Source organism: Epinephelus lanceolatus, chromosome 16 (genome assembly GCF_041903045.1).
Source record: "Epinephelus lanceolatus isolate andai-2023 chromosome 16, ASM4190304v1, whole genome shotgun sequence".
Taxonomy (NCBI): domain Eukaryota; kingdom Metazoa; phylum Chordata; class Actinopteri; order Perciformes; family Serranidae; genus Epinephelus; species Epinephelus lanceolatus.
Genome location: NC_135749.1, coordinates 24973985 through 24997034, shown reverse-complemented (window position 1 = coordinate 24997034; position 23050 = coordinate 24973985). Strand labels below are relative to the sequence as shown.

Here is a 23050-nt window from a genome sequence, read left to right as displayed (position 1 = left end):
TCATATGATAGCAGGCTTTAATAACCAGTCCTACGGGTTAAGGGGACAACAACATGTCCCAGCAAGGAGGGGGCTGACGCCTTTTCACTTTCATTTACCTTACAGTAAATACATACTGAAGTTCAGGTCGCTCGACTCAGAAGGAACAAATCCTGTCACTTCTTTACACTGTCACCATTAATAATCTGCTGTCTGGCTTTTGGTCCATTTCAAACTGAATTGTTAACCCAAAAAATGGTTTCCATACACTCTTGATTAAACATTTGTCACTTTACTCTGATGGCATGGCTGCAACACATGTTGCTCAACAGAGGGTACTGGTTGTGTCATGGCTTGTAAAAGGAGTGCGTTGAGGCTAAACACAAATGATTTGGCTTGTTCTGATTAATGATGGAGTGTTAGGTTCTTTGTTATGCTTTGACAGATCATAGCATGAGACACCTTTTACATGCACATCCTGTAGCATATATAATGCAGCTTGCTCAGCTCTTGCTAGAAAAAGGAAGCAATTTATTGCTTCATCAAAAGCTTTTTTTTAAAAAAACATCAGAAGCACCTCAAAGACACTGTGGTCAGTCCTCAAAAAGTTACTCAGATTAAACCGCTCAAGTGAAGCGTTGTATGCAAAACATCCAAAATAAGCCTCATCAAGACTTCTACAAAATGTTGTTTTAACAAAATCAGTGTTTTTTTTTTTCCCCAGGTGTAGAAGAGTGGGTTTATCCCGTCGGACAGCAGCAGCTCTACACAGTAGGCTGCAGGAGCTCCTGTAGCTGACACAAAGTGTTCTTAAGGGTGAGAGCTAGAGTCTCTGCATGCGTCTCCTCGCAGCAGTTGAAGGCAGTGATGGAGAAGTGGACGTGGTCTGCCTGGGGGTTGTAGCAAATGGCGTAACCGTCAGGAACGAGGGGTCCGAAACACATCACACTGTCAGTGTTCGCAGGCACCTGAGGGAGCAAGAGAGGATCCACATGAGGTAATGTTTTAAAAGAGAGAAAGTTACAGTAGACCGACAGCCAGGCAAATGGGTGACAGTTGACAAATTGGGGTGCTTCTGCATCCAGTGTTAACCCGGCGTTAAATGCTGCGCCCAAGTTTTATAATGGTCCAGAAATCCCTGCTGTTTATTCTGGCATCATGTTGACTAACATATTGGTGACATCCTTAAGTAAACAAACACGCATAGGAACATAACAGGCAATATCGTATAATATATATGGACATGAAGTCAATAATTTTTGACAATTAAGATGTGTAAAAGAAAAAAAACTCATATCACAGATGGGTAGGAACAGTATGTTGTATCTGACATGATGAATGTTTTCAGCAGAACGGCATTCTTAGTAACATTTTAATTGCTGGGTCCGAAAAATAGACCCAACTGTATCTCGGAATGAGTTTCCTGGGTCCATTAAAGTTCAGGTACATCATTATGGACAGGTAAAGACCTCTACATCACATCAAAGCAGACAGGTAGATTATTTCTTTGTTGTAACAATGCTTCTTGGCAATGTATCTTAAACTGCTGGAAAGCCTGTTTATTTCCCTTTAAAATGGTGCCACATTTGTAAGGAGCATGCATTTGTGGGATGAGCAGCAGAGCTGAGTATGTGGGTTGCGCCCATGAAAAATTTGCCAAATCTCTACCAATGCCAAACAGCTTTTTTTTTGCTGTTGCTATTGACTCTAGTTTTGAGCTCCTGGTACCCCCAGGTGCTGACAATCAGGTGCCTGATTCTTTTCATGGGTGCAACCCACATACTCAGCTCTGCTGCTCATCCCACAAATGCATGTTCCTTACAAATGTGGCACCATTTAAAGGGGAAATAAACAGGCTTTCCAACGGTATAAGATTTATTGCCAAGAAGCATTGTTACAACAAAGAAATAATCTACCAAACACAAATTTCCTTACTTTTTGTGCTTAGTTTATAAACTCCTGTCCTTATTTTACTAATACTGATTGCACTGTATGTAAATTACACATCTAGACTGAAGTGTGAAAAAGCAAAATAAGGTGTAAGAGTTGACTTTGATCAAGCATGATGAATCCAGAGTGAATCACCAGATGAATAAATCTCAAGCCATATACAGCAGCTAGCTACATTGTAAAGGGGGTAACAACACAAAATGTGATTTATATAACGAGGGCCATAAAATCCACATGAGCTCCTGCTGTCAAGAACATCATCAAAGCCAAATCAGCTGGTAGGTTTACAGTGGGTGAATCATACAACCTGACTGTCATCATTTGAAGAAAACAGAAGGTTGGCAGCTGATAGCTGGAAACTCCCTGATTGCATTTTGTTGGCAGTAAATGTGCCTCATTAAGAGAACATCACATGTTCCAGAACAGGAAACCTGCTGATGACCTGCCAAAAATTCCATTTTATATATTCGCAGCATCATAAAAGAAACAAAAACAAACTTCCCACTTCCTGCTGTGTCACAGGACTGTCAATATCTACTGTGCAACAAACCGACAAAGTCACACGTACACACACAGACACACACCTGTCCTGTCCGCAGTTTCCAGTGTGTTGCAAGGCCGTAAGCTGTGTCCATGAAGATTTTGGGGATGCTCATTCCTTCCTCGATGGCCTGCAGTTTGAGCCCCAGCAGGTGGTGGTCTATGCCGTATCCTCTGAGTACCTGAACAGAGCAGAAAACACAACTATAAGAAAAGTGTTTATCAGTAAATCACAGATGACAGATGAAAGGTGATTTGTTATTTACCTGCTGAGTCAGAGCTGTGTAGGCATCAACGGCTTCTCTGAACAGTTGAATCTTTGCTTCCCGCTGAGAAATAAAACAAATAAAACATGCTGTGATTATTTGTCCTCCCTATTACGTACATCATCTCAAACCAAACAAGCTTAAATCAATTCACCGGTGTTTCTCACCGATACAGACAGATCATCGAAGGCAAGGATGAACTTGAGTGTCTCATTTGTGGGCGAGCGGATATACTCGGTCCGTCCTCCTTGGAACATCCTCTGAGAGGCGATGTCGCAGGCAACACAGACCTCGTTGTGAACTCTAGAAAAAAAAAGAACAAAAAGAAGTGAAATCAAAAAACACAAACTGATAATGTCAGTCTTCAGTCTTATTTGTTAATTCTCACCAATGTGAAAAGATTTAAATAAGGGTTTGGTCTCCACTCTGAAGACATTATTTTAATTATTTATTCATCAACTTCTTCACTACTGTAAATTCTTGAGCTGTAGTTCCCATAATGCTTTGGTGGATGTAAACAGGAAGTACTTTGATAGTACATTAATTTGTTCATGCTGCTAATTGGAGTGAGCTGCTAATTGGAGCCTGCCTGCCTTGGAGTCAGTAAATTGTTTTTTTTTTTAGCTGATATTTGTTAATCTGTCACCATTAAAATTACACTGAATTAGCTATTATCACTTCCTGTTTGCAGTGAGTGTACCCATGGATGAACAGACAACTTTCACTAAATTACTTTAACACTGGAAAACTGTAAAATGTCATGATTCTTAGGCAAGTTCTGAGGAGTTATGAGGAGCGTCTTTTTTCTGTGATTTCCAAGCAGATCTATGGACGTTTATTCACGTAGAACATAAATGGAGACAGTGTACTGAATCTAAAAAGTATGTGTATCATGTCTGTGTGTTCAGAAATTATGTCACTGAGTTATGACTACATGAAGGAGTCTGATTTTTGACACGTAATGCACACACCACTTCACATAGCATCTTCAGCTCATTAAAATATTCATGATAGTACTTTTTTGTAGTTGCCTTTTGTTTGTTTTATTTTGAAATTCATTGTTATCACTGCCACAGTCAATACAAATGGATATATATATATATATATATAACATTTTTAGACTGACTCATAATTTTCTTTTTCAAGGGATGGCTATGAAAAAGGAGCCATAACATTACTATACACATCCAGAAAGGTCAAGTAAAATAAAATAAACAAAATGCTTTAGTGAGATATTTGGACAAAATACAATGAGGAAAAAAATAAGAGATTAATGATGTTCCTTTAATGCATCATCTTAACAAAGTCAGATCTCAGATGTTTGACATATCGCACCATTTTTTCCCATTGTTGACATCCATCTTTAGGTTAAGAGAGAAAATAACATTTTCCATCATGTAAATACTAGGAGATTTTACTGCTTATAAGTTGTTAACATTTGCACATATTAACTGTATTGTTGATCATTTATGATATGTTTTTTTATTGTATGTTTCACTTTTTACTCATTTATGAAGTGTATTTTTTCCTCTGTGAATACTTTGGTCAACCTTTGTTGTCTTTAACTGTGCTCTATGAATAATTTGACTTGTTCTTGGACTATTTTGTACATTATTTCTACTGTGTTTATTGTCCTGTGAGTGAGACAAATCACCTGCTCTGGAGGGACAATAAAGTTTATTCTACTCAGAGATGTGAAACTGGGCAGGCAGGATGAGGAAATTCAAAAATAGAAGACAAAAACAACGTGAGAGTCTCTGAAGGTGATTTTTCTCGTGATGCGAACAATAAGACAAAAACTTTACGTTTCACTGTGTCTGACCTGTAGTAGGCGAGCTGCAGGGCCACCTGGATGAAGGAGTTTGGACTCAGGTTGTGCTGCTTGGGGAGATCCTTTCCAAACTTCTTGAAGTTAAACACGTTCACGTCGAGGTCGTTGATCAGTCTGCAGGAAATTTAAAAAAAGGTTATTATTTCAAAACGTATTCCACATTCAAGGTTCATTTAGCTAGCTTTTTCTGGAGCTTTTGTCCAAATCTCATGGCTTTCTTCTGTGAATAGAGGGTTTCATCACATCACACAAGTACACACGTAATGATAAATGCTGGCTGTAAATACATACACTACAAACTACAAACGTCAGCAGCATGACAAGGCGCTAAGTGTCTATTCTGCGCTGACGGCTGCACATTTGCTGTTTTTTTTTCTAGTCACCTGAGTTGACTAATGTTAAACTGTGGGTAAAACGTTGCAGCCGCTAGTCAAAATTTACACAGCTATCCAATCTCAGTGAAAGAGGGGCGGGGCAAATGAAGACCAGCCGTCACATCTTACATGCACAAATACTGAAAAACAACAACAGAGGGGAAATATTAATATGCTGTAAAGATATATATATATATAAATATATATTATATTTCCTCTCGTGTACCCACACAGACCAGCAGATCTCTCCTCTCTCCTTATGTACTCCGGCCTCCCCTTCATCCAGAGCATGTCCTGTACCTTGTGCTGAAATTTTTACCTCTGCAGATATTCAGTATCATAGCAACCAGACACAACCAAAGCGTCTTGGCTGATGGTAGAATTACTACCTCACAGTTAAACGCCTCTGCGAACTTGTCAAGTTGCATTTACAATTTGACCATGTCTGGTCAGACTCATGTAGCCATGACAGTTTACAATGCTCCAGTTATGGATGTTACTGCAATAAGCACAGTGGGGGGCACCCAAGATTAGTGTCACTAATTCATCTGATCTGACCAAATGTCTCGCCCACTGCTCATAAGTCACGGTGTTGAGTAATGGCCAGAAAACATTATGATGTCACAGTGAAGCTGACCTTTGACCTTATGGATACAAAATGTCATCACTTCATTATTTTATCCTATTAAACATTTGTGTGAAATTTTGTCACAGTTAGTGCATGAATTCTTGAAATTGGAAATGAAATGGCCATAAACATGAGCCCCTTTTACACTGCCAGATTTTCAGCAAATGTTGGGCCGTTTTGCCGGCAAGCTGCAAGCGTTTAGACACACAGAGCCGGATTGGCGAGTTGATCCAAGGTGCCCAATTTTCCGCCTCGTAGGGGTAAACATATTGGCAGAACCCTTTTAGTTTAAAAGACCGAGGTGGCCTTCCGCAGCGGGAGGGGCTGTTGATGACTTGTGGGAGGAGCTGTTGATGATGCCGCACGTTCGACCCACTGACGATGGATAAACAGGAAACAGCTGATAGCAGGAATTAGCGAGCAGCTAGTAGCAAGAGGGAAACGCAAACCTGACAGACACTGTAAAGATGAGCAACTGGGGAGACAAGGAATAGTGCGCCCTCCTTGTCCTCGCAAACGAAGAGGTTATTAACCGTCAGATGACGGGGACCATGAAGAACGGGCCGACTTATGAGAGAGAAGGACTGACCAGCCGCGGCTTCCCTCCCACGTCACTGTTTACGTCACACACTGAGCTACACGTTTTGTTACTTGCTCACGCCCCCTCATTGCCCCGAAAAAGGCACATTCTGTATAAACAAAAGTAGGTAGGCGGCATTTTGCCACACTCCCCGATTTTGTTTTTATACTGCCAATGCTGAAAAAACACTGATTGGGCTTTCCTGCAAATTTGCACAATTCATATCTAAAAAGAGCTATGTTTTGTGATCTTTGACCACTAACATGAAGTGGAAATTTGTGCAAAATTTGACAAAATTTCCTCCAGGTGTTCTTGAGTTCTTGATTGCATTCCTTGAGACTGGGGCCCATTCTCATGAACCAAGGATGTACGTACAGATGGATGGCCAGACGAATAACCCAAATGTTTAACACAAACGCTGCGCCTCCAAAGCTCTTTAAAGCGTTCCCAGCCGGCCATTTCCTGAGGAACGCCTGGTGTTTTCAGCTGAGAAAAAACTATATAATCACAGTGCATAAAGGTCTGTGGAAAAGGCCTGAATCACAATAACGACTTCTACAAAGTCATTCATGCCAAAGACAGGCTTTTTGTTTTGTCAAGGTTACATTCACACAGAGGAGATAAATATGTTTACACTCCCGTGGCCAGGTTCATTAAAGGTTGGTTAGATTCTAAGGCAAAAGCAAACATGTAGCTTACACTGGGCAGCCAGGCCATTCTTCTCTTATCATGACGAGCGCTCTTTAGAGACTCTACCTTTACACTTCAACACCAGGAGAATGAGTGAGAGGCTTACATATCCAGGTTCTGCTTGGCGTTCTCTATGTCCCTCTTTATCTCTCGGTCTATGTGAAAGTAAAGCTTCTTTGGCATCGGTAGAGGGATCAGCGGCGCTCTCTTTGGGTCTGGTTTCTCACTGCAGTCAAGAAAACACAAAATCATTTTCCATCATGTTATAATCAAACAAAAAATGTAACAAAAGCATCTGCCAAATGAATGTGGAAACTTGTCAGATAAACTTCTGAGTGTCTCACTGCACACAGAGCGTTGCTTTCTGTCAGTCTCAAAAGGCAAAGACAAGGTAACTATAGAGGTCACTGTAACAATGAAGATTTATAATAGAGTTTAACAGAGTATGGCTTCAACAGGACACAATTAAAGCCTTCAGACAAGTGAACATTACATTCATGTCAGCAGAGTCTAAATTTAACCTGCTCCACTTTGGTTGCCTTGCTACTGGCTACTAAAAAACAAAACAAGACGAAGAGATTGTGAGAGTCTTAACCAGCCCTGCAGGTTGTAAGTACTACAAAGCCACACACACAGACAAGCAAAGTTATAAACTCATCTCTATATTCTGCTAACAATCAGGGCTTTGTAGTTAAGCAGAGTTTGGCTTTAGCAGTACATTCTTGGCAATTTAACAGAACTGTCATGTATATTAAAAGTGTCCAGATCTGACTGGGGTCAAGGAAAGGAAAAGAAAATCCAAACAACAAGGGGAAAGCTGCACACAAAAAATAATGAAATGCTAGGAATAATTTTTACAAATAAAAGATAAAAATTCTCATACAAATTTGTCCCAGCTAAATTGAAATAAATTAGGTGTACACTTAGAGGCTCATCAAACAGATTTAGACTTGGTCTTTTTTCATGGTGGTAGGTAAATTACAGTTCCCCAATACTGACTTCTTAGGCCATGATCACACAGAAGGTGTTTTGCAGGATGAAAATGGCGAGGCGCACACCACTGCCCCCCCCTTTTTTTTACATTTAATGCCACTGGTAAAAAAAAAAAAAGCTTGCTGCACCTTCTTATTGTTGCCAGGCAACCAACCCATCATGTCCTTACACTAACCTTCCTTCCTCCCTGTGTAATCAGTCTACCTTTTTTTTTTTTTTTTTTTTAGCTGTGTTTGAGGGCGAGAGGCTGTCAGCAAATAGTTTGTTGGGGAAATGGAGATCTGTGTGGGTAAACAAGACCCTAAAAAAGAGGGTGGATCATGGGAGCTTCCCCTCGATGATGGCCGTTTCCAGGCATATTTTAGTATGACTTGGAGGGAAGTTTGACAACCTGCTGTCTATCGTCTGGCCGTATAGCTCTGGGTATCCAGAAACCACTACTACCAGTTTCTCGTTGTCGAGACCATCACAGAGGGCCCACCTCTTAAATCATCAGATTGAACGAAGGGAAATAAATATGACGAAAAAAGAGATGACATGGGGCATTTTTCTGCACTGAGTTCGAGTTCAACTCGAGGAGTTCAGAGCGCTCTGGCAAAAACACCAGGCGCCTATTGCGCAGAAACGCGAGGCATGTCGCAATGCAAAAACCAAGAGCAAAAAGCGTCATTCTTATAAAAAACAATTACATAAAGGCGCCTCCAGCTGCTAAAATGCTTTCTGTGTGATCGGGGGCTAAGACTCCTCTTCAACCATGTTACAGTACTGACATGTGTTGGGCCTGTCTGACACGTCTATTATATTGTTTCTCTTGTTTCCTCTTGTGTAAGTGGGGTATGTACATAAATATGTATTCATACATTGTCTCTCTTTCAGGAAATGTTAGCTAAATGTTAGCTTAAAGCCTCAGTGAGTAAAAATGGTGAGTAACAGTGACATCAGCGGTCAAATTCTAGATTGCAGGGCTCACTCGCGCTCACTCGCTATAGCCTACCAGTGAGATATAGGTTATCTGTGAGATATAACGTTATGTTAGGAGTGTTTTATTTCTAATTGTTTTGGTAACACGAGCAAACATTAGCACAGTAATGCTAAAATAACACGTTTTATGTGATAGTCACGGCACAGTGCGGCAAATATAGGATGGTACAATTATAATATATGCGTCTCCAGAGTGTTCTTCCACAGGAGTTCTTTCCACCTGGAATAAGCAATGCCGATATTCACTCGCATTTTGTCCCGTCCTCGCTTATCTGATCTTATTCTTTTATTTGGTGGCGTTGTTTCCCTCTTACGGGGCAAAACATGTGCGTGGTCCTCCATTTAAAGTGCGACAGAATCATAAAAGTACAGAGCAGGTTCACGCAGAAGCGCCCCGGATTGATCTTCACCTTCTCTGTCTCCAGTGACGGCAAGTTCTAAGTAAACGTGAAAGGCGAAGCGAGTATATCCTTTTCGGCCGCTGTATTCAAATATGGTGACGCAAGAGGGCAGCCTCCAGCAGACCATGCCCTGCCTGTGTATATATAGAGAAATCATTCTAAGCCTGTGAGAAAGCTTCCATTTGTATGTGAATTGCATTACACTTATAGTAAAGTATAGTAAATATATATTTATGAAAGTAATAGTTGATATTTGCTAATAAACAACCTCGTAAATTACACGTTGTAACTTTAAGTATACATTATGCATTATTAAGTACAGTATTGTTTATTTTCTCCCTTAACTTAAATTTTTAATTTTTTGCTGTAAATTGTATTTTTATTTTTTATTATTTTTATTTTTGTGTAATAATAATAATAATAATAATACACTTTTTATTGTTTTTTTAACTTAATTTTTCATTATCACTATTCTATTATCATGTATAGAGTTATTGCCTATACATATTTTTATCTGGAAATGGATATTGAAACTTAGACACTGCCCTAAAGATTTCAGTAAACAAAACTGTGAGAAAAAAAAGTCCATGCACAGTTTATATGCTGTGGGATGTACAGAGACAGGAACATGTGGTGTCCTTGTATATAAATGCTGTTCTATTTTCCTCCTTATAAGTAAACTAATCCTCACTGAATCCAGCTAAAGTCGTGTGTTTTAAGTGTCTCAGAAACACCACAGTGCATCAGGATATGATGAGGCCTCTCCTTTATCTCACCAGTACTCGAGGATGTGGTGCAGCAGTGTTGCGATGGGTGGACCCTCCGCTGTGGCTGGTTCGTACAGAAGACCCCAGGAGCCGTCCTCGCCCACCACGAACTACTCAAACAAACACACAGAAAACAGTTAGCGGCTGTAAAGACTGCATCAGTTAGTCTTTCCCTTTTTAATAGATGAATGTTGCTGCTGCTCACCTGCAGTGTTTTATCAAACCAGCGGTTGCCGCTGTTGGAGAACGTCCCGCCTCCGTGCAGAATCTGCGCTGCCTTACGGCTGGCGTACCTGTCAGTCAAGAATGGAACAAACAAATCAGCACACTAACAAACATAATAATCAAATGACAAGTGGTTAATACGATTACTCAAGTAGTGCATTTCCATTGTGTACTACTTTATACTTCTACTTAACTACATTTCAGAAGGAAATATTGTTACTCCACAACATTTATTTGACACATGTAGTTACTTTTTACATAAAATAACATATGATAAGCTGTTGATATGATGCAGTACTATAATATCTAAATACTTCTTCCAACACTGCAAAATTATTTAAGATAGACATTAAAAATCTGAGTGTGTAACAGTCTGCCAATACAAAGCTGCCAACAAGCTGCAACTACGCTGACATATCAGATGGAGGAAGTGACAAATGCACGTTGTTGCTTAAGAACCAAATGTCAACAGACAACACAATGATATCTGAACACACACTCACAGGATTGCGTAACGTATTTAGCAAACACAGAAATACCTGAGTGTGGATTTTGAGACAGAGAATGGTGACAAAGAATTAGAGTAGGAAGCGTGTGTGTTTGTGTGTGTGAGAGATGTGCATGCGTACTTTTCATCAGATATCCTCATGACCGGAGAATCCAGACACAAGGAGAAAAGTCCCGTCTCTATCATCCGTACTGATTCCTTGTTTAGTTTATCTGAGTCACAGAGAGAAGAAACAACAACAGGGTGTCTACAGTTATCAGGGACTTAAATTACATGGTTTTTAAGACCTTGTCAACATCATTTTTAACCAAATTTCAGACTGAGTTTTGTATAAAATGAAAAAAAAAAAAAGATAAAATGTTAAAGGCAATTAAGAGTTCACACTTCAAATATAAGAACATTTAATGACTTTAAAGGCCTATTATTTGAACAAAAAACAAACAAAAACAATTTCAGACAGTTCAGACTTTTTAGTGACCTGCAGTCACCCTGAAAAGGGGGAAAAATAAATAAAAACATAAAAGCAAACCACATATTTAAGATTTTAGGATCCAATTAAGCCATGTCTCATAGAAAATTATCATTGTGCCAAAAAACCTACAAGCGTTGACGACATTTATCTTACTTAAAAGTCTTGTTGTGGTCCTATGTTGGCCTGAAGCATGTCTTTCCTAACATTTACATACTTTTCAATAATAGCATTGCTGATATTAGCCAATTCATATAAATCACACACACTGTGCAACACTTCTGACCAAAGCATACCATAAGTTTCAGACTGATATCCAGCTCATTTCAGCGTGGTGGAAGCAAACTAGTTTAGATGCCTACAACATGCCTGAGGTAGGTAATCAATCCACCACAGTGATCAATAAATCAGCATTCTTTGTGCATTCCTTTCAGTGGATCTGTCGATGCAGAGAAGAAAATTTTGAAAACTCTTTGCTGATGGTGCATTTAGGGAAGCTTCGACATCCAAGATCTAAACTCACAAGCTATGCTGTTGTGAATATCACACTCTGAAGACAGTGTGCAGTGAGCCCAGCGTGAACATGAAGAAAATTATTTGATGTGTAACTGGTTGGTTTTTTCGCATTCAACATGTTTCTGTTTGGCAGCTGCAGTTCACATCTATGTCCCTCCAGACTTGTATAATAGTGAAGACTTTGAGGGAATTTAAACGTATACTATGCAGAATTGTTGGTTATACAGGTAATACAGCCCTGACCTCACCTGAGTGCTGCGGGGCTACACGCCTATACACACGTCCTGAACACAGAGAAAAGTAAGAACCCAGGGCAGAGGGCGGAGTCTCTGCAGATAAATACAACATCACACCCTTCTACTAGGTCATAAGTGATGATTTGAGAGGCATTACGTCTGTATGAGTACATAAATTGTTTTTTTTTTTTAAAGGAAAATCCTGCATAGTATATCTTTAATAAAAGGTATAGTTTTTGGCAAAATGAAAGTATGGCATGTATGTCTTCCAGAGTCCTGCACCGGGTCTGGTAACCCTCAAATAAGCTGTCTAACAGGTCGAAAATATATTTAAATTCATGTGTATGGGTACAGGTAAAAATGTTTAAAACGTAGGCAGGCAGCAGGTGAGAAAAAAAAGTACCCAAGCTGACCGTGTGGACACCGAGCAGCTTCTGCCTGATCTGTATCATGCAGCAGACTGATAAAATATGTTGAGGGTGTTTGACAAAGTATCACTCCAGAGCTGAGAATCAGCTGACCTGACTCAGACTTATCCGACTTATCTTTGTGTCACTTTGCATTTCGTCAACATGTGGAAGCTGACTGAATGAGGGCTTTGCATATCTGAAGAGGACAGTATATTACGCAAACTGGCGTAACGGCAAAACCATGTGTCTAATCAGTGGTCAAGTCGCAAGCCGCTTGGAGATAATTATGGGTAATGGGTTGGTTCTGGTACTGAGCTTTGCGGGTGTGGGTTTGCAAAACTGGACCTGTTCAAGACCCTAACATCTCTGTGATTTACCTCTCAGCAGCCGGTTGTAGGCCGCTCCCCAGGTGTGACGGTGCTCGCTGGTCAGGATGCCCATCGGCTCTTTATCCGTCTTCCAGGACTGAGACCTGATCCTCAGCAGCTGGCTGTGGATCTGACTCTCCGTCATCCGAGAGCCGTCGCTGTTGTAAACCTCCAGCTGGAAGAACTGGAAGAATTTGGCACGAGGAGATCATCTTTGTTACGTCTGTCCTCTCTGGATGATTTGATGAGAGAAAGCTTTCTGTGTTGGTTTGGTGTCACCTGACCTAAACTGTCCCCCACACAGTGCATTGTGTTTCCTGCTTATGTGCTTTTCTCAGATAGAGTCTCTCAGGGTGTGTTGTGTTCACAGTCAGCATATTTGTAGAGATTCATAAGTCACTGGGGGTTTTCTCTTTCACAATCACCTCCCACACCGACATATGCACCGCTGCTGCTGCTGCTGCTAACTCAAACTGAACACTAGGTGATCTGCTGACACTTTTCAGACACAATTAGCAACTATTCTGATATACTATTAAGACAAAACAAGCTATTTTTAAGATGTCAATTCAGGCTTAGGGAAATTGTGTTACTAAGATAAATTCATTAACGCAGTATTTGCAGTCTTACTTGGGTCCAGAGCTGTAACAACTAGTTGATTATCTGCTGCTTTTCTCTAGTTTTTTTCACTACTTATTGACACTGTATAGACCAAACAACTGATCAGTAAAATAACAGGCAGAATAATCAATTATTAAAATACCATTATTATAATTTTTATCTGACATGATGACAAGCGAGGGTCAAATAAAGGTGAAGCGCATATAGAAGTCTGTGAGGTTTATCTTCAGTTAAAATTGATCAGATTTGTTTTGATTCTTCTCTCTGGCCTACTGCTGCCAAAAATCTGTCCAATGACAGAGCTTCTTGTGACTTCTGTTCTCAAAGCATGGTGTGTCTGGTTTAGTTCTTTAGAACCCAATAAACAGGTAGCACAGTAAAAAAGAAAAAAGAAAAGAAAGAAAAAAAAACATAGGTGTGACTGCACAAGACTCAACATGCCAGCAATATCGTATAACTTGCAGTTCTACAAGGAGAAGAAAAAAACCAGATCCGACAGCTTCATCTGTTGTTAGCACATCCCACCTGGTAGTTCCTGACGACGGTGATGTGAGTCGGCGTGCGTCGGGAGCGGCCATAGTGGGCGACGTAGTCGTGTTTGGGGCCAGGGATCCTGCAGGAGGAGAAGAGGAGCGGATAGAGCTCCATGCACAGAGGCTTCCCTCGCATGTACTCCACCGGCAGCTGGCCGCTGAGAGAGAGAAGCACACAGATGATGTGCCTTAATGTTAATATTCAATTATCTATTATTATGTCATTTTTTTGTCAAATAAATGTAGATAATGTAATTCTTGCATGTTTTCACCGTGAACGCATAATTTAAAAATGTGGAGAACTCTTGATGAATTGAAGTTAATGGGGGAAGTACTGAGTGTACAACTGGATGAATGAGACTTGGACTACACTGCATGAGTCATGTGAGAGTTTGTAAACGGATGTTGTGATATGGTTTGGCTGTTGTGAAAGGTGATTCCCTATGGCCCAATTCATCAAGGATTTTCTCCATTTTTTGGATTCTTTATTCACTGTGGAGGCATGTGAGAAAAAAAACTTTTAGCAATTCAGTTTTACACAGGGTGAGTAATTAATATACAAATGCTTATTTGGGCGGTGAAGTTTTCTTTTAAGTAGAGTTCTTGAGTAAAAGGACTGTCAGAGTAAATGTAAATACATTGCTGAAGGTCATATTATTGTATTATTATTACTGAAACAAGTATTTAATGTTGTAATTGTTAGAGGTGGAGGTGATTTTAACTTTTTTATACTGTTGACCAGTTACAGCTACAGTTGGTAACTCTGAAAAGAAATATCTAGAATCAGTACTTCAAGGTCTAGAATCAGACCGTGGTGCAGCTGATCATGTCAGTAGCCCCTGATTTGTGGTCAGACTGTCCAACCAGGCAGCGCTGATCAAATGCAAATCAAGACTCTGTCACTGCATTGCCTATTTCTCATCTAAAATGTTTTCAGAAACACATTTTAGCGTGCAGTTTAGCTGTAAACAGAGAAAGCTTGTGACAAGCTCATTAAGCACTGCCCACCGGCCGGAGCAAACTTTCTCATTTTACAGCTAAACAGTACACTAAAATGTGTTTCTGAAAACATCTGAGGGGAGAAACAGGCAATGCAGTGACATAATTTTGTTTCATATTTGATCAGCGCTGCCTAGTTTGACAGTTTGACCGCAGTTCAGGAGCTGTTGACATTTTAAACTTATGTTTGACTGTTACTGTTTTGTAAGTAAAATCTCATTCTGCAAAGTAACACTAGCTTTAAAATACATCTAGTAGCATAAACAGAAATATATTTTCCTCTATAACTTAGTGGAGAAGAAGCATTCAAGTAAATGTAATTAGTTACATTCAGATACTATTGTATGTGCATGTGGTGGAACAGACTGTTCAGATGTCTGGCTATGCTGTAAACAGACTTAAGACCTTTATAGTTATAGCTGTATATGTCACCCGGGGTAAAAAGAGCATACGTGACAGAGACGCTTCAGTAGTGAGCAGCTGGCTTTGCACAGATACTGTTACAGTGTTGGCAAATACATTCAGACACAGATTTAGATGCCAACCAGGCGAAAGGATAAAGCACTAAAAAAGAAGCTAGTGAAAGTGACTGTAAAACAAGTTACTGTCGCATGTGAACAAAGGTTGACAACAGTCCATAGTTAATAACTGCCTCTAATGATTGCAGCAGATAATTACAAGCAGCTGGTTTCATTTGCTTGTTTACAAGCTGTTTAGTACATTTACTTGAGGACTATATTTAGGCACATATTTTAGGTATTTTACATGGGTATTTTCATTTTATGGCACTTTATACTTTCTAGTACACTATATTTCAGAGTGAAATATTGTACTATTTATTCCATTACCTTATGCGACTTTTGTTGTTACTAGTTATTTTCCATATTTTTGCAGAATATTTTTGATATGAAACACGTGATGAGACTCTGGAACACGATGGCTTGTTCAGTCAAAACAAAATTTCTCTGTTATCAAGTGATTTCTGCCTGAAATTGAGATTTGTTTACTTTTACTTTGAACCTGTTTCTAAAATTGAGTTAATTTAAATAGAAAATGCACCTAAATATTCTTGCTGCCCTGGCATTTAAATGTATAGTATGCAGGATTGTCGGTTATTGTTTGTAAAAACGCTCACCAGCAAAAGTGGAAGGAAAAGCCAACCTTAGATTCACTCTCATTTGATTTTTCGCTTTTCTATATTTGCCTATTTTTTTGCTGCTGTGTCTCTTGGATGCCTGCTGCTTATGGTACCTAGTCAACACCTTTTAATAAAGCCTAGACCTCACCTGAGCGCTGTGGGGGTACAAGCCCATAAATTAAACTTCTAGTGGGGCATAAGTGATGATTGAGAGGAATTACTCATGTTGGAGTCTATACATTGTTTTTTTTATGAAAATCCTTAATAGTTTATCTTTAAGATTCAAATCCCCCTGAACTTGAAGACTCTATCTGGGTCATGTTTTGTTTTTGAAACAGAGGAGGGACACAAAGCTGGTCCAGGCCCTTTTGGCAACAAGTAAAGCCTCAATCTCTAGAAAGTGGCTAAACCCAGGACCACCAACTTTGGAAGATTGTTAAGGAATAGACTTTCTCTTTGAGGATCCAAAAGAACCATTTCTACCAAAGTTGGCATGAATGTATTACATTTATAACCCAAATACAAGCAGACTCTGTATGACTCAACTTTCCTCTTCTTGATGGGAACAGTAGAAATGTAAGCTCCCTCAGTTCTAATGCATATAGTAAATATCTTTACAGGGTGTGTGATGGGGATACGTCAAAAAGCTAAACACAAAAACTGCTGACAGATTTAGGTGGAAGTACAGATACAGTCAGGTCCATAATTATTTGGACAATGATACAGTTGTCATCATTTTGGCTCTGTACACCACCACAATGGGTTTTAAATGAAACAATGAATACCTGCTTAAAGTGCAGACTCTCAGCTTTCATTTAAGGCTTTTTTCAAAAATGTAGTATGAACCGTGTAGGAATTACAACCATTTCTTCACACAGTCCCCCGACTTTAAGGGCTCATAAGTATTTAGACAAACTAACATAATCATCAATTAAACAGTCAGTTTTAATACTTGGTTGCAAATCCTTTACAGTCAATGACTGCCTGAAGTGTTGGACACATAGGCATCATCAGATGCTGGGTTTCTTCCCTGGTGATGCTCTGCCAGCCCTTTACTGCAGCCGTCTGCACTTCCTGCTTGTGTTTTGGGTGTTTTGCCCTCAGTTTTGGCTTCAGCAAGAGAAACGCATGCTCAGTTGGATTCAGGTCAGATGATATGACTTGGCCGTTGCAGAACATTCCACTTCTTTGCCTTAAAAATGTCTTTGGTTGCTTTTGCAGTATGCTTCAGGTCATTGTCCAACTGCACTGTGAAGCATCGTCTAATGAGTTTTGAAGCATTTAATTGAATCTGAGCAGATAATGGTGCCCCAAACACTTCAGCTTTCATCCTGCTGCTCTTCTCAGCAAGACAAGACTTCACTAGAATAAATACAGAGGGTTTATCACAAGATGCAAACCGTTGGTTAGCCTTAAAAATGGAAGGCCAGATTAGAGTTTGTCAAAAACCATCTAAAAAGCCTGTACAGTTGTGGAACAGCATACTATGGACAGATAAAACAAAGATCAACTACCAGAATGATGGGAAGAGAAGAGAAGGAAGAAGGGAAGGAACTGCTCATGATCCAACGCACACCACCTCATCAGTGAAGCATGGTGGAGGTACTGTTATGTCATGGCCATGTATGGCTGCCAGTGGAACTGGTTCTCTTGTATTTATTGATGATGTGACTGCTGAGAAGAGCAGCAGGATGAAAGCTGAAGTGTTTGGGGCACCATTATCTGCTCAGATCCAATTAAATGCTTCAAAACTCATTGGACGATGCTTCACAGTGCAGTTGGACAATGACCTGAAGCATACTGCAAAAGCAACCAAAGACATTTTTAAGGCAAAGAAGTGGAATGTTCTGCAATGGCCAAGTCATATCATCTGACCTGAATCCAACTGAGCATGCGTTTCTCTTGCTGAAGCCAAAATTGAGGGCAAAACATCCAAAACACAAGCAGGAAGTGCAGACGGCTACAGTAAAGGGCTGGCAGAGCATCACCAGGGAAGAAACCCAGCATCTGATGATGCTTATGTGTCCAACACTTCAGGCAGTCATTGACTGTAAAGGATTTGCAACCAAGTATTAAAACTGACTGTTTAATTGATGATTATGTTAGTTTGTCCAAATACTTATGAGCCCTTAAAGTTGGGGGACTGTGTGAAGAAATGGTTGTCATTCCTACACGGTTCATACTACATTTTTGAAAAAAAGCCTTAAATGAAAGCTGAGAGTCTGCACTTTAAGCAGGTATTCATTGTTTCATTTAAAACCCATTGTGGTGGTGTACAGAGCCAAAATGATGACAACTGTATCATTGTCCAAATAATTATGGACCTGACTGTATGTTTGTGGGCTGTATAGATGTGAGATGCGGGTGAATATATGTGTGTATGTATATAGATAGATGTGTTAAACTGGTACATGGGGAAGGGTACACATGAGGTGAAGATGGAAGAGTGAAAGATTTGCAGAAGAGTAAGTTGCAGCCTTAAGTCATTGTGGCTCCTCCTTTTTTTCTGTGCATATGCATATGTACATGTACAGTATATACATAAACATTTTACGTAAAACAAAATCTAAAGGTACACTCCATAAAATTGCTTTCTCCTCATATAAACAATCTTTTAGAAGTTAATTATAGACAGAATTTTCTTTCTAAGATTGAGTTTTTGCAGCCTAACACTTAACACAGCAGTTAAAATCAGCTCAACATCGACCAACTACAACAAAGCCACTCATACATTTATACATAAATGACAATAATCCTGTAGCAACTGTAACACTATAAAAGGGCCGACTTAAGTAATATGACAAATACTGTTATTATTTCAAGTACATTTTGCTGATAATTCATCTGCACTTTCACCTAAGTAGAATTATAAATGGACTTTTACACTGTGGTATTACTACTTTTACTGATGTAAGTAATCTGAGTACTTCTTTCACCACTGTTCTTGTATAATCAACTGCTTTATTAATGTGACAGTCAGACTTACGTGTTGATTTTGGCCTTGAAGTCCAGAACGGCTGCGATCAGTTTGGATGCAAACCTGAGTGAACACAAACATGTTGTTTTATTATGTGCTTCACTTTTCAGCATGCACAGGTGGACATTTATCACTATACAACACAAACAGTTCATATTCATTAACATCTGCAACAGGTGTCAAATTACACCTAAAGCAGTGAATCATCACAGTGGTGACCTGCAAGAGTCTCAGAGACATGACCACACTTTCAGCTTGATAACAAATCATTTTCTCTTTTCATATAGGTATCTTTATCTACACTTGAAAGCTGCAGAGTTCCCTCTGCTCACAGAGGATCAGGTAATCGGGTTATAAGGTCGTAATGATAACAGAGGGTTATAAAAACAAACAGGTGTGTGTATTAGGATCAGGTTTAAGGCCAACATCCTGACTGAGTGTCGTCACTGGAAACAAAGACACAGCACTAAAATACACACGGATTTCGTCTACTTGGATGTGTTTAACTAACACTTAAAAACAAATGATCAACTTTAATCATCTTCACTTGATCATGATGCTGATAATGAAATTAGCTGACTAATCAAATCATCTTAAAGGGACAGTTCACCCCAAAATCAAAAATACATGTTTTTCGTCTTACTTGCTATTTATCAACCTAGATTGTTTTGGTGTGAGTGTTGGAGATATCAGAGCCTTTGTACACGGGACGCCTGCCCCTGCACTAAGCCACCAATGCCCTGCAGCAGTGTCTCTTTCCAGGGATCATGACCCAGTTACTCAAGATAATCCACAGACCTTGTGAGCAGTTTCACGTAGGAACCATTTTCTTTCTACCAAAATACATCCGCCAACCATATCACTACACAGAGGAAGGAACGAGTTGCTCAAATGTATTTTTTCATGCTTTGAGCACCACATGTTGAGTGCCATCTAGTTCCATTAAATATATATATATAAAAAAACCCAGACATTTCTACGGCCGATATATATATCTCAACACACAGCAACTCACACCGAAACAATCTAGACTGATAAACAGCACTACAGGTAAGAGGAAAACTATACTTTTTTTATTTTGGTTGTCATTAAAGCAGCTGCTAGTTTCTCCTCTGCTACACCAGTGTTGCTGTAGTGTGTACATGCTGTTGCTGACTCACACTAGCTGGCTCTTCCAGCCATTATAATCTCTCCTGGGCAGAGAGATGGCTGGGTTCGAGTGCACGGGCAGCGGCTGTCTGCTCTCCAAGTATGCCCATTGTGTCCACCAGGGTGAGATCTACACACACACACACACACACACACACAATGATATTCAATAAACATATATATATGTAACATTTGGTTTCGGAAAGACTGATTGTAAATGACAGCTTTAAAACTTTTATATTGTAGGAATTTATGGTGTCTTGTGGGTCCATGCAGGCTGGGTCGAGTTATATGTATAAGGCAATAATAAAAACTTTGTTCATTCACTGTAAACACTTACCTATTATAAGAACGTTGTGTTTTCAGCTCCATTTATTCATTTACTAGTTAGCAAAACATCTCCGAAATGTGTTAAAGGTTTACATGAAGCCGGGTGGAAATTGGTCCAGCAACAACATGTTATTTAAAAAATAGGGATTATTGTGCTCTACATTTTCTCATAAATTACTACATTTACATGAATAAAACAAAAGTATTACACGTGTCCCAGGTAGAGTTATTATAGCTTTGTATTTGTCATTATTTTTTATTTGTATGTCTTTTTTAATCTTTGTTTTTTAGTTCAGTTCAGTTTCACTGTAGTCTGTATTGTTTTAAAAAATATTTAGTTTTTGTTTAGTTTTTTAGTTTTCAGGTTTTAGGTTTAGTTTTTGTTATAATACAGGGGATATTTGTCAGGGGCAAGATTTAATACGTTCAGAACAGATATTAAAATACAAACATAACACTTTGTGAAGGGAACTGACCCACAGTCATGTAGACACCCCAGTCTCAAGAAACAGATGCACCAACATAGTTTATTTAATTATAATAACCTTGGTCCCAGGACTGTATACGTGTGCATTTTAATGTAGATCAGGATGATAATGCTTTAATATATTTATGTATATAAAACATTTTTAAACACATTTTTCAAAATTACTTCCTGTATATTCCCTCGCTTTTCGTGAACTGATGTTTTACCTTTTCAATGGATGTATTTTATGCTTTTTAAATGTTATTCTGTTGCTCTTGTATATAATTAAATCTTTGCTTACAAACCTGACAGTTTATAATACATTTTTTAGTGTTGCAATGCTCTTATTGTGCAGCTTTACTGAGTTTTGTTAAGACTTTTTGATTTTCTTTTGAAGCCTTTTTCCTTTATCTAATACCTAATAAACAGTACAACAACTTAAATGTACTTATTATACATCATTTTCAGTCTTTTGGAGTCAGAGTTTACTTTTCTACAAGAGGTGGGGAGCAAGCACAGGGAGCAGGCAGTGTTTTGTTTTTTAGCACCACTGCTTGACATATAACATTACCACTACACCCACCTATGGGTGCCTTGAACACACCACAGCAGCTCTATCTGTGCTGTCATAAAACACACCCATATCCATGTCTAACATCTGTCACAGTTCCCACACTGACACTGACCCAGTTCTTGGTGAGTCTGGCTCTCTTCTCCAGCCCGTCCTGCAGCCGCGAGCCGAGGCCTCCTGGCCTGCCGAACTCCTGCACCATCCTGCGGGTGTGACTGAGCTCCTCCGGGGGCAGCAAGGGCTCCAGGGCAGTCAGGTAACCCTGCAGGGTCTGGGCCAGAGGGGGCACAGGCTGTGGGGGCACGGTTGAGGAGGAGGAGAAACACAGCTCCTGCCTCAACGAAACCTGGAGAGAGACGGAGAGAAATGTGTTTGTTTATTACACACATACATAAACTAAAACATTTCAAATATAACCACAGTGCGGGTGCAGTAACTCATGTCAGCACAGTGCCACAGCAGGGCACGGCTAGGGCGTATCAAAAAATAGGAAGTGTGCAAGATATGACTGTGGCAACATTATCAGCTGCCTCTTGCTCGTCTAACAGCCGCGCTGCCATAATAACTTCTCTGTATGAAGGGATATAAACCAACACGTCCACACTACAGCTCTAGTAACAGAAAACGGCTCACCCGACACAGCCATGCCCTGCAGGATCCTGCTTGAAATTTCCTGAAAATCATGTCTCCTTAACTCAGAAATCTACGCTGTGGTGCATCTGTGTTTCAACCAGCAACTTTAGCCTTGTGTTGTGCTAACTTTCTGAGTCAGATCGCCAAAAGAAGGAGAAGAAGGCCCTCCTGCTACGTCTTCTTCATGGTGGATGTAGAGTCCTCGTAGCTCGATGGATCCTAGTTTGAAAACATCAGTGCACGAAGGGAACGTCAACTCCCTCCGTGGTTTGTTCCTTTATCCTGAGAGCATGCAAACATTCACGTCCTTAGTTGAGCTCTACTGACGCTGCAAGCCTGCACACGTGTTGACGTAAAATGTCTCTGTAAACAGCTACGTCGTCACTGAGCTGCCAAACGTCACGTGCAGTACCGCGTCTCTCCACAGAGTGTCGCTGTTTTACCTCTTTTTCTTGGTTTGTGGCTCCTTTGTTTGTGGAGGAAGTATTCAGCAGTGTTGGGATGTCAACGGATGTAACTACTTTACATGAGTATTTTCATCATATGCTACTTCATACTTCTACTCCACTACATCTCAGAGGTACATACTGAATTTTTACCCCACAAGGTAACATTTTGTCTGACAGCTTAAGTTACTTTTCAGATTACAATTTGTTATACCCTTTCTGTCCAGTGAAAACCATGCATCCCCAGATGTGTTGATTTTTTTGTATTCTCTTATGAGTTGAGAAAATGGTCGTACTGTTAAAGCTGCATCCTCACAAAGCTGAAACTGGGCCGATTTACTGACACCATAAAAAGTTGACTTTTTAGAGACACAGGGTTCTCAGAGGATAGCGGAACTACAAACATATCTTATATTGTATACAACAGTACACACTCACATAGCAGCAGCACAGTGCATTTAGGTTCAAACTGAAC

The 23050-nt window shown here is 39.8% G+C and overlaps 1 protein-coding gene across 1 annotated transcript; it reads right to left on the bottom strand.

The window, feature by feature from the left end:
* cratb (carnitine O-acetyltransferase b) lies at window positions 1-22415 on the bottom strand. Its single transcript, XM_033637630.2, has 15 exons — window positions 22130-22415; window positions 21612-21842; window positions 20141-20259; window positions 18990-19043; window positions 13859-14024; window positions 12722-12896; window positions 10835-10925; window positions 10186-10273; window positions 9990-10090; window positions 6945-7064; window positions 4558-4680; window positions 2903-3038; window positions 2736-2798; window positions 2514-2651; window positions 1-947 (listed from the first exon to the last, which is right to left on the bottom strand). Exons 1-15 carry the CDS (start codon window positions 22178-22180, stop codon window positions 744-746), a joined length of 1860 nt encoding a protein of 619 aa, XP_033493521.1. The 5' UTR covers window positions 22181-22415; the 3' UTR covers window positions 1-743.
* Window positions 22416-23050: the final 635 nt, after the last annotated feature.

Bases quoted from the DNA above. Each gene is read 5' to 3' on its own strand.
- cratb (XM_033637630.2), bottom strand. From the start codon at position 22,180: ATGATTTTCAGGAAATTTCAAGCAGGATCCTGCAGGGCATGGCTGTGT. The intron at 20,260-21,611 runs GTCAGTGTCAGT...GTGTGTGTGTAG, and splicing joins CCAGACTCACCAAGAACTGG to ATCTCACCCTGGTGGACACA. The intron at 948-2,513 runs GTGTGTGTCTGT...TTGCTCCCTCAG, and splicing joins GGAAACTGCGGACAGGACAG to GTGCCTGCGAACACTGACAG.